This window comes from Ceratotherium simum, chromosome 17 (assembly GCF_057802395.1).
Source record: "Ceratotherium simum simum isolate JZ-2026a chromosome 17, ASM5780239v1, whole genome shotgun sequence".
In the NCBI taxonomy this organism is placed as follows: domain Eukaryota; kingdom Metazoa; phylum Chordata; class Mammalia; order Perissodactyla; family Rhinocerotidae; genus Ceratotherium; species Ceratotherium simum.
Window position 1 is genome coordinate 39,140,330 of NC_141916.1, and position 12,410 is coordinate 39,152,739.

General features: G+C 32.3%; 1 protein-coding gene across 8 annotated transcripts in view; it reads left to right on the forward strand.

The window, feature by feature from the left end:
* The window catches only part of C2CD5 (C2 calcium dependent domain containing 5), a 91,716-nt gene that overhangs the window by 25,599 nt on the left and 53,707 nt on the right, over positions 1 to 12,410 (forward strand). For 5 of the 8 annotated variants that reach the window (XM_004435449.3, XM_087442680.1, XM_087442681.1 and 2 more), the window contains exons 8-9: positions 3,222 to 3,373; positions 8,146 to 8,231. In XM_004435449.3, the coding sequence (XP_004435506.1) occupies positions 3,222 to 3,373; positions 8,146 to 8,231 (238 nt within the window). Of the gene's footprint in view, positions 1 to 2,139; positions 2,235 to 3,221; positions 3,374 to 6,324; positions 6,517 to 8,145; positions 8,232 to 12,410 lie in introns of those variants that run through there. The other 3 variants (XM_087442684.1, XM_087442685.1, XM_087442683.1) reach the window with 2 other exon arrangements.

Consider the following 12,410-nt stretch of genomic DNA (forward strand, 5'->3'; position numbering starts at 1 on the left):
AATTTGGGTGCTAGTTTAAAATTGTTTTATGATTCAGCTGATTATAATTATCTGGTATTTAATTATAACATTGTTGATTCTACACAGAGATTTGATAAAAGGTAGTTTGGATTATGTTCCCATCTGAATGAATTTAATATTAGAAATACCACTAGGGTATTATTGTAAGGCAACCTTTCAGGCAAAGAGACTGATGAGAATTAGAACTCCAAGAATTCATTATGTTTATGCTCTAGTGTATTTGGATTTTAATTTGATGTCATAATGTGAACATTTTACAGTGTTCATTTTATTTTACCTTTATTAATGGTGTGTTCTACTCCATCAGTTTTTTTTTTCTTTTAGATGTTTGGTGTAATGCACAAATTAAATCTCTGGTGTTTCGTAGCTGAAGTATGTTGATGGTAGAAAGTGCATTTAAATATGATTTATTGCTTCTCTACTTAAAAAAAGTGTTTTCTAAGAGACTTCAGTTACAATTTCTCCTTTGTATGACATTGATTCTTAGACTTTTTAACTACATTAGTCACTTCAACAGAGAAAGAAAAAATAAAACCTCACTCAGTTGTTTGTATACAAATAGGTCGCCAATGAGATATTTGATTTTTATCAGTTTTATTAAACACATTTTTAATTTAAACTAGCAAAAAAAGCAGAAACATTTGTCCTATTGTAAAATCAGTGATATTTTCAGAAAGTACTCAGTAGACCCTATGAAAGACCATTATGACCAATTAATGATAGCTTATGTTTGAACCTTGATAAATTGTGATTGTCGGGAATGCTCACAAGGCAGTAGAAGAGAAAAGGCCAAGAAAAGTTGGACTCTTGGCCTACTTTTAATTTGAATTCTGAAAAATGGAGATATGATAGTTTTCAGAAGTGTTTTCATATATGATTCTTTTCCCCTCCTTGTGCATAAACGAAGGCATTACACAGTGAAATAATTGTTAATGTGAAGTCCAGGATTCTTAGTTATATAATGTACCTTTTTTCTTCCTCCAATGAAACTATGCCCTTGTAGCCAAATTTCTTCTTGAAAAATTTAAATGTTAGGGCCGGCCCCGTAGCTTAGCCCGGGTTCGGATCCCGGGCGCGCACCGACGCACCGCTTCTCTGGCCATGCTGAGGCCAGGTCCTGCGTGCAGCAACTAGAAGGATGTGCAGCTATGACATGCAACTATCTACTGGGGCTTTGGGGGGAAAATAAATAAATAAAATCTTAAAAAAAAAAAATTTAAATGTTATATAAGAAAAGTATATTTGTGTATCTGATCTAAATATATCTATAGACGCGCATAGATGAGGTCCTAGCAGGATGTAAGTTGTATCTTACAAAATTTCAATTCAGAATGTAGTTTAAAGAATAAATTCTGTTCAAGTTTAAATAATATATTCTGTTTGAGAGCTAGACAAAAAACATTTACATAGCTTTATTAATGTGTTTTTAAAGGCAGTGTCCCCTTGCTTTGTTTTGTTCCCAGTGTAACCTGGTTTTCAGCTAAATAGTTGGTGTGCTGGAATACTGGAGTGTTTATATCTGCTTATATCCATTCAATTCACTCATTTCTCTTTATGCTGTCATTTTTCATATTCTTAAGTACCCCTGTCTTGAGATTCTAGGCAGAAACAATTCTGTTAGTTGAACTTTTTTTATTGAAAAATATAATTAATTATATCAGCAATTATTCATATCTCAGTTTCAAAGGTAATAGAAGAACTTTATATTTGACTTTTCTCTTTTATGAGTGTTTTCTCCCTAAAATACCATATAGCAAGCTCTCTGGTGATCAAAATAATGACATTTTAAAGCAACTTAAAATCCAAATCTTAGTCTTTTTCTTATTTAATCCCACTGACTATTCTGCTTGCTATTTTGCTTATTCACAATCCTAATTTATTAATCTGATCCTTTAAAACTATAACTATATCCTAACAAATTAATATTTAGCTATTCTTTTTTTATTTCAACTTATTTTTTGCTTGCCAGGGACTAAAAGATATTCCTCTCCCTTAACTAAAGCTCCTTTGAAATTATTTTAACATAACTTTGCTATCTGTTGTATGTATTGTTTTCTTTTCTTCCACTTTGACCACAAATTCCCTCAGGTCTTCGCTGGTTCATCCTCCAAGCCATGGATGCCGCTCGACTCACAACAGCCCAATTCACACTGCTACTGGCTCACGACTTACTCAGAACTTCTCTGTGTCTGTTCCCACTCTCATCTATACTGGTACGAGACTGCTCAGACTCCAGAGCTGGGGAAGGCAGGCCACGGGCAGAGTGGCTGCTGAGGGCAGGCAGGCAGGTAGCGTAGGCAGGTACCTCAAGTCTTTGCTTCCTCCTCTTTTCACTCGAAGTCCAGCTGCAGTGAAGAAATCCTGTATTTAGGTGCCGAGAGGCTCTAACTACATGAAAGTGTAGTGTTCTTGCAGCTTCCAAGGTCTCTTCCATAGATCCTCTAAGAACCCTATCTGGTATACGAATACTATGAATTTTTAGGAGAATCCTCCAGTATGTATTTTTGCCATTATTTCTGCATTTGGTTAGAAATAAAATTGATAATTGGATTCTAAATGAAATAGCTGCCAAAGCTTCCGGTTTGCTCATTTTCTTTCTATGCAAAACCTGTTAACGCTAGGGTCTGTTTCATCTGTGGAAGAGAGCTATTGGAAAACAGGTAAGCAACTATTCTGCGTAAAATGCACTGTTTCTGTGTAGCTGTATTCATTTCCCTCTCTGCTCTGTTTTTAGCTGTGGCACTCTTGTTGCTATAGGATAAGGAAACATATTTTTCTTTTGAAGATATCTGTGTGTGCAAATATAAAAACGGTTGTGAATATTTACACACACCATTTGCAGTCATCATTTTTTTCTTTCATGACTTAAAAAAGCATTATTTATTTGAAAATATTTTCAGTCACATATTTATTCTTTGTTTCTTTCTCCTTTTAATATTTTTTACCCCCTTGGTCTGTCATTTCATGCTTTTTTGGTTTTTTACTTGGCTTATTAACTGTTTCAATGCAGATAATTATTTATCTGGAGAATGATGAATGGTTAAACAGCGATTGGTTGTCTTTGGCCTCATACCCAGCTCCACACTTAAGAAATGACTGCTGGCCCTGCCCCAGTACTTGCCTGGTGTTTGGATCATGCTGCCTTCTGTCAAGTCCTTTGGCACATGATTACTTAATATTTCTCCACCTTCTTCTGGCAGGATTCCCTTCAATGAAGATCCCAATCCCAATACTCACTCATCAGGACCCTCAACCCCTCTGAAAAACCAAACTTATTCCTTTTCACCTTCCAAGTCCTACAGTCGACAGTCCTCCTCTTCTGACACAGATTTGAGTTTGACACCCAAAACTGGTAAGGCGCTTCCACCCATCTTTTCTTTTCTTTTTTTTTTTTTTTCAAATTTGTTTCTATTCCTTATTAGCTTTCCATCCAAGCCTTTCCTCCTGTTTTTGGCATTTAAGTTAAAAGATAATGTAAATACTGATCATTTTCAGTTACTACAATTAAAATATGAAAATTTTGTACAGGTTAGGAATTTTCTCGCTCAGATCTACGTTTTGTTGATTTAATCATAGTGTAGATGTGAAGTCAAGGATTTATTTTTGCATGTAGACATTTTTCATTTCATGCTCAAATTAAGAAGAATAATATCTTAAAGCATTTGAATAGAAAGTAACCCTAGTAGCTTGCAATCCAATTCCTCATGCAGTATAAGCATTTTTGAATTGTTTCTGTCAATTTCTGAATTTAATTCTAAGATTTTATAATGAAAAAAGTCTTAAGAACTACTGAAATGGTTATATTGAAGTACATGTATTTATTTATTAGCTTCTTGTTATTTAAAATGTTTGGTTTTGCTAGTCTTACTCTCTAGGTTAGAAAATAGCATTTTTACTTATTCTTGCATATTTCTCAATGTATTAAATTTATAATTTTTCTCTCTCCAATTTGTATTTTCATAATCTCTGAGTTTTTATGAATGTTTTTTATGATTAAAAAACTGATAAAATCAAATTAGTTTGTTACTCCTTAAAACAATTAACTTATTTAAATCATTAAATTCTTATTCTTAAGAGAAAATAAATAAAGTGTTTAAAAGTTAATAGTTTGCAATTTTTGTAAATAATTTTGTCTGGCATTTTCCTCACCAGATTGATGAAAACAGTTTGCATAGTTCTTGTTTGTGTTATTTTTAATTTATCATCTTTAATAACCTTATTTTTGTGTTAGACAAGAAATTTATAAAATAACCCTAGATTTTATGAAAACAATAAAAAGAAATCTAATTCTAGAACCAGTGCTACTTCCAAAGTAAAGAAAGGACATTAAAAAAAGCCTGTAGATTTAATATATATTTTTATACATGTCACAAAACATGAAGAAGATAATTATGAATACCTAATTCTTTGAAGAGAAAAGCTTTATTTTCACATATACATGATTATGAATAGCATTTAAAAATAGTGTGATATTTGCTAGCAGTGGATGCTTTGGAATGTGGCATCTTAACCATATTCATGTCGTGAAAACTGAACCATTGAAATTATAGTGAAGTGTTTTTTGTTTTTTTTAAAATAAAGAATGAGATTCTGGCTTTGAAATTCATGACAATCAAAATATGAAAGACTTAGGATAGTATTTGAAGAGTAAGTTTTCCTAAAAATATTTTTGAGACTTTGTCCACTGGCTGTTTATTTCTGTATTCCAGGGCACTTTTCAATATTCTTATCTTTATTTTTCTTTGCCATAGCACAGATAAAGTTTTGAAAGTATTTCCTTGGTCTTTCTTTTTCTTTGATTCACCAAAAACACCAAACCTAAAGAGGATTGTCAAGAATAAATTAACTGAACCAGACTTTTCTTCCCTTAACTTTCTAGTAGGCAGTCAATTGTATTATCAGTGAAAACTTTTTGCATTTTATTTTGTAGCTCCAAATTTTTAGTTTTTAAAAATTCATTTACAATAGAGACATTATTCTCGTGTATTTCTGTATTTATAAGCTGCCTCTAAATAAATTATTTTGTTTTGCCTGTAATTATTCACTATCTCAATAGCATATTTATAGGATATTAGCAGTTTTTAGTCCTTTGGCCTTATCATGAGTCCCTATATATCTTTGAATATTCCTGAGCAGCATTCCTATTTCTCGTGGAGATTTAAAATGGCAAAATAATGGTTGTTCTAAAATTTCTAAAACTGTAATTCAGCATATATTTCGTGATTCTCTGCCTTCTAATTTACCTGTATACAAAATCAGTCTCTTGAGAAATAGTGAGACTAGATAAGCTGATTATGATTGATTTATTATATGTAAACTGGGGAACCAAAAATAGAATAAAGTTAATAAAGCTTAGACTGAGAAAATTGTTTTTTCTATTTGTAGTTAAAGCTATCACTTGTTTTTCAGCTAGGTCTTGTTTTTTAAATATTTCGTATTGGTTTATTTCTGTAGATTTTACTTTTTGACACTTTATAAGGTTTTATTTTCATATTTTTTCCTAAGTACTCAACTAGTAGAATTTTAGAATGCTAGTCTTAGGATATTGATTTGACACCTGACTCAAGCTAATTTTTACTTTTTTAAAAAAGTCAGGCTTTTAACCATGTATAGTTTTTGTGATCCGGAGGGTATTTGGCCCTTAGGTACTCAAATCTTTGTAAATGCAATCAGTACTATGATCAGATTTGAGTATTTAAAATTTTAGAGGCAAGAGAAAAGTATTAACATACATCTTGAAACTGGACAGAAAGAAGTTGGTATTTTATTTATTTAAAATTAATAATGGCAACTGCTTAATGTGGTACTTTTTTTTTTTAATGAGTGTTCAATTAAAATACTCGTAAGTGATATGTTTTAGTTAGTAGCATTTGAAGAATGGTACTTTACCACTTTAAATAAGTGTTTATATTTGAGGCAACAAGTTTCTGGCCTTAAAAATGTGTAGCATGTGGTATGTTTTAACCTTACAAATTCTTAAGCAAAAAAAGCCAGGTAATTTAAGTGTTTTTAAGAAATCAGCTAAAGATGATTAGAATAGCATAAGATCCTATGTTAGTGATTTAAAAAATTTTAATGAATGCAAAATTTGTAAAGGTTTTGTTAAGTTTTAGACTATGCCTTTTATTTATACCATGTTGGATAGATGGTCTTGCTAATGACTTCATATGCTTAGTGTAATTTGTGTATGCATTTTAAAATTCATTTTTACTATTATGTTTTGCTTCATCATTGCTTTCCTTATCCTGCATTTTCTGGTCATCTTCTGAATCTGCATCTTTTCTCTGCTACTTTCCTCCACAGCACCTTACCCACAGGGGCCTAGGACTTACCTGTGTCCCAGCTCCCCCTCTCTCTCTTGTGGTTCCCTTCATCTTAAAAAGTCCTGTCTCCTCCTCTCGGAATCTAGCCTTCCCCCTCATCATTCTAGCCTTGTCAGCCCAGTTCTGAGGAAAAGTGTTTCTTTCAGTGAAGAGCTGTTCCTGGCTGCTTCTGGTAGGATCACATTACGTCAGCTTTTTAATCCCTTTATTTTAAGTCATCTTAAAAGAAATAAATTATTTCATACCATAAAGAAGTATTGGATATTTTACACAGGATGTACTTCTTACTTTTCTTATTGGCAGACAGAGTTAAATAATTAGAATTGTCATGAAGACATGATTGAGGATTACTTGATGGATAATTATGAATATTCCACTAAAATTATTTTATATATTAAAAAAATTATGGGTCTAAGGACATAGATCTGCATATTTCCAATAATTATTAGGTTCTCGTTACTCGAGTTTCTGTTTTAGATACTTTATGGTCTCTCCCTTCACACCAGCTCCATTCACGTTCGACCTGTACCATCATGTTGCTAAACCATATGGTTACATTAGTAAATTATTCTGTTTGAATCAGTTTAAGTCTCGTTTTGGTGATATTCTTTCATTATTCATTTTTTTCGTCCATTGCATTAATTTACAAATTATTCTGCTGTATTTTCTGATATTTCATTTATCTATACAAAGTTACATTTTTATTTTATGGCTTTCAGTATGCTTCATATGAAGATCTTAGTTTCATTTCTGTTTAGTATTGTATAGTCTCTAAAAATCGTGTTTAGGTTACTACAAGAAAAATAAATTTCTTTTTTATTTTTAAAGAACAGAATGGGACTATACACATGCTAACCTTTGTTTCCTTATCCAAGAACAGCTAAAAATGTAAAAGTAAATTAGTTCCTTTTTTATGTCACTGTAGTAAATCTCACTGTATGTATCTTCAGTTTTTCTGGAAAGGGTGGGATTGAACTATTAACTCTAGTGTGTAGAGCACTGGCTTCTCACCTGTCCCCTGCTTTCTATAATTCTTTGACCGTAGTTGGTCTGTTGGTATTATCAAAAGAATAAAATAAGGTAGGGAAAGAAATTTAAAATCAAGCCTTTAAAAAAATACATCTAAGAGCTTGGGAAATATGTTCTTTCATCCATAACTATGTACATTTGTGATGTGTCTATTATATGTCTGTGATTTTTACTTTTTTAAAAGAATTTTATGTTGATTTTTGCAAATGAGTGTTGAAAACTATGAATATTAATACTGTTTTTCATGAATGTTGTGTTTAGGAATGGGAAGTTATCAGAAAATAACTTTGGCTATATTTCAAAATTGCCTAAAGTTTGTGCTGTTTAGAGAATTTTGGAATATTTTAAGTAAGCACAATTAGTGCTTTTCCTCTCTATATTTACTTTTGAAAGAACATTTAATGTTTCTCTTATTCCTAAATTGTTAGCGTAGTAAGTAATAGGTGTTATCTTGATTATTTTTTACTAGAAGACTCAACTTTCAAAAATTAAATATTATACAAAAATTAATCACCTTAATTTTTAAAATAATTTTTAGAATAAATTAAGTCTAAAACTAGCTGTGATCAATAAGACTTTGACATCTTGCTTCTAAAGAAGACTTTGTGAATGAAATAGAGTAAAATATGTGTTTAGCTGCCATCCCAAATACTTTAAATATTTGCATCATTTTAACAGATTTTGACTCATGATATTTATGACGATGAATGCAATTAAACTTTCTGTTTCTGTAGTTGGTTTTGGTTGTTATTTATGTACTGATGTTCTGTAGGAATGGGAAGTGGGAGTGCTGGAAAAGAAGGGGGGCCGTTTAAAGCTCTTTTAAGACAACAGACGCAGTCGGCATTGGAACAGAGGGTAAGAGTCACTCAACGTTCTTTTTTCTTCTACTGTTAATATGATTTTATTATCATGCTTCCATGTAATTTATTTATGAATAATTTATTATGAATAATTACCTTTAATTTGGAATAAGTATAATTATTTTCGTTTTGTCCTCCAATCTTTTATTAGAAATAGTCTATTTGGAAATATTCATTGAATAATAAAATCATTTCTAATTTTACATTAAATTTATATAAGAGGAAATAGACTTTTTCCGGAAAAAAAATATTTTATTTGTAATATATTAAAAATAATTCCTTAGTATATTAATATATTTATTTGCTGAGATTATTTTTATCAGTGGCCAATCTCTTAGGGGTAAGAAGTTCACAGATTCCATATTTCTACAGATTAACATGACTAATGTAGTTTTTCAGTATGTGAATACATCTCTTGTAAATATTATAAGTTTAATGTTTAGTTAACTATGTTAAATGGGAAATGCATAGTTAAAGTTTTTGGATGATTTTTCTCTTTTTTTTTGTATAAACTTCATTGCTAAGGGAGGATCACCTCATAGGTTCTGTAGAAGGCGGGTATGTTTCTGAACACGTGTGAGAGCCTATTCTTGTATTGGTAGCTTTTCTAGTTTTAATCTTGATCATTTAAGTTTTATTTAAGCTTTTAACAAATGTTGCCAGCTTTTTTTCTTTTCGTAACGCAAAGTTTTCTTTAATTTAATAGCCCTAGGAGGCTCATGTTTTTTTCTTCTACTTACCTAATACAGTGCATGATTTTATTTGTCATGTCAGTTATTTTAAGACACAGTTCCATAGCTTTCATTATGTCTGATTTGGAAGTTATAAGCATTTACAGAATTTTATTTTATGTGCTCCGTTTTACAGTAGGATTTAGAAAAAAAGATGAAACATAGCAAATACCTATAAAAGGATGCGTTTTATAAAACAAAAGCATTTCTTTAATAGAGGTTGGCTTTTGAGAATAGTGTTTTTCAGATCCTATCCTTACAAACAATACAATTTTTTTTTAGACTTTCTTTCCTTGTGCTGAAAGTATCTGTGTATGCACTCTTTGCCTTCCAGACAAGGCTGGAGAGAGCAGAGCTGAGCTAAGCAGAGTGATGAGACTTTAGCTGGACCCAGTTCTTTGCTTTATACCCTATCAAGCAGTAATTGCCTTTCAGCTGCTCTCACATTTGCCGGCCTACCAACTACTGCCAACAAAAAGCCCACCTAAACGTTCAAATGCTCCACTGAAATCGAATACAGGGAAAGACTGAAAACGTGGAGAAGAGGGTCAGAGTGAAAGTGTGTGTGTTATCCAGTTATTATTTTTTAGGCCAGGATGCTCTTATCTCCTCCCACTCCCAGTTTTACGTTTTCTGCAGAGTCCCTTTCGCTAGGAATATTTCCTGTAATCTAATTACCATTCTAGAATTCACATGAACAGAAAAATTTGGGTTGCCTTGACATTTGGTATAATGAGATTTTGCCTGTATGTTGTGCCTATGACTTCTTAGTAAAACTAAGAACTTTTAAAAGCATCTAACTTTAATAGGAAAAAATACTCATCAGTGAAAATTATTTTGGGTTTAGTTTGGATAAAATTTACGTTTTCAAATATGCTTTTAAACATTCTTAAAATTTTGGACACGTTAACACACTGGGCATACCTTACTAGACAAACTTCATGGAATTGACAGCAAAGGTGTGGAAAACTCTAGTTGTCATTTACAACTTTGTGAAACCTCAGTTCGCAATATATTTATGTTACCTAACGTTGCAGCTGCAGTTGCTTGAGTTTCTGGGACCACCTCTCTACCCTGTGTACATAACAAATCAAAAATGCATTATCATCTTTGGCTTTCCCATTCACCTATGGCTGCCGTTAGTATGGCTTTGTTTTGGGAAAATTTTGTACACAAGTATGAACAATTTTCCTCATATATATTCAGATATGCCTTAACTCTGCCAAATTGAACACTAGATCCAGTTGAATACATGATCTACTTATATCATTTTTTAAATTCATTTTTAAAATATTCATTTCTACCCCTTGGCACCCTTAATAAATTGTATAGCTTTTTTTTTCTTGAGGAAAAGAGAAACTTTACTTGTCTAACATCTTTTATTTAAATGGATTATTCAAGTAGCAGTTCTCAAAAATAAAAGTGTTATTTTTTTTCTTTTCACAAAAGCATTAAAAAATAAATTGACGATCTTGGTAATAGGTGTCAGATTATTGGGAGATCAGAAATAGAGATAAAAGTTTTATTTAGATTTAGGTTCTGCCTATGAGCTATTTGATGTAAAGCAAATAGATTTAGTTTTCAACATGACTCTTTGACCTGTAAGAAAAATAAAGTTACTTTTTACGTTCTGGAATGTATATTTTTCTTCAATAAAGAAACCTAATTGACATAGTTTAATCTAGTGTTTTCCAAATATATTTTACCATGTAATCTTAGATTTAAAATGCCTGTTAGTAAGGAACACACTTTGGGAAACATTGATAGAAAGCAAACTCTTTGATAAATTATTATCTTTTTTAGAAGTGGGGTAAAATTATGCAATAAATCTTAGTAGGAATCTGGCATGGAGTTTTTTATCTAGAAAATTTACTCTGGTCTCTTGGGATAATAAAAAGAATATTTGATTAAAAAATTAACTGTCTTTTAAGAAAAATCCTATTTAATTAAAAAAAAAAATAACTCCTTTTGTGTTCTCAGATTTTTCAATTAGCCTGTCTTTGAGCACATGCTATTAAATAGATTTATGGTGCATGCACTTGGCTTATGTCAAAGCATCAACTTGTGAAGTCTTATCTAGGTACCATAGGGCAAGATACTTTAAATAGAAGGACTTTCCAGAGAAAATGTCTTCTACAGTCCCTGAAATTCCCATTTAGTCATTGAAAGTAGTGTGTGCTTGGGCTGATCTTAAGGAAGCTGTCCTTTTCAATGGAAGAGAACCTATAAATTCATCAGGGATGATAATAGACTAGAGATTAAAATCAACTCCTTAACTCAGTGTTTTCACCAGATAATAAGGTTTGTTGCTCAGAAAGAGTCTAGGCCCTCTTGACTTCATTTTTTCGCCTAAAACATGGAGATAATAGTGCCTCCCTCTCAGGATATGGGAAAGATTATGAAGGATAGTTTTAAGGTACTTTGCACAGGGCCTGGCACATTGTAAGTACTCCATAAGAGTTGCAGGTCTCGATGAGATGATAGATGTTTAACAGTGGGCTGTAGGTATTGGCAGTAGCTCATCTGAGAGAGTTGTCTGAAGATGTAGTTTTGGTTAAATAACAATGCCATTTTTGTTTCTCTTGGTTAAATTTTGTGTGTTAAAGTGCGTGGGTGTGCTGTTAGATGAACTGGGGACGTGTAGGACATTGTCGAAGTTGGCAGAGTGGGCTGCTGCCTCTTTTTCTGCTATGACCACCTCTACTGTAATGCTTCCCCTCTCATCCCTTTATCTCATTTTCTGAAAATTGGAGAGAAGCGTCAAGGAACCCAAAGTAGAGAAATCATTTAGATTCTTTTTTTCATACTTACCTAAAATCTTCTATGCAGATGTTTTCCAATATGTAAATTTACCTAGTTTATTTTTCAGTTTTAGAAGGAAGTACTGCTTCCATTTAGCTTACAAAAATTTTATTTTCAGGGGCTGGCCTGGTGGTGCAGTGGTTAAATTCACACCCTCCACTTAGGCGGCCTGGGGTTCACAGGTTCGGATCCCAGGCATGGACCTATGCACCGCTTACCAAGCCGTGCTGTGGCGGCGTCCCACATATAAAGTAGAGGAAGATGGGTGCAGATGTTAGCCCAGGGCCAGTCTTCCTCAGCAAAAAGAGGAGGATTGACAACAGATGTTAGCACAGGGCTAATCTTCCTCACCAAAAAAAAAAAAAAAATTTATTTTCAGTGTCTTTTGTCCAGAATATTTAAAATGTTTAACTATAAAGATTAAATGTAAAGTGCTTTTTTATACTATGCTTCAGTATTTTGAGGAAATTTAAAAACTTCAGTGTTCTTAAAATTGAAAATAAATCTTAAAGATCTAACTTTATTAATACTTAAGTTTCTAATAACATAAGCTTACTTGTACATTTCTCATTTAAAACTTATATTTAAAAAGTTTAGGGCCGGCCCTGTGGCTTAGCGGTTAAGTGTGCGCGCTCCGCTGC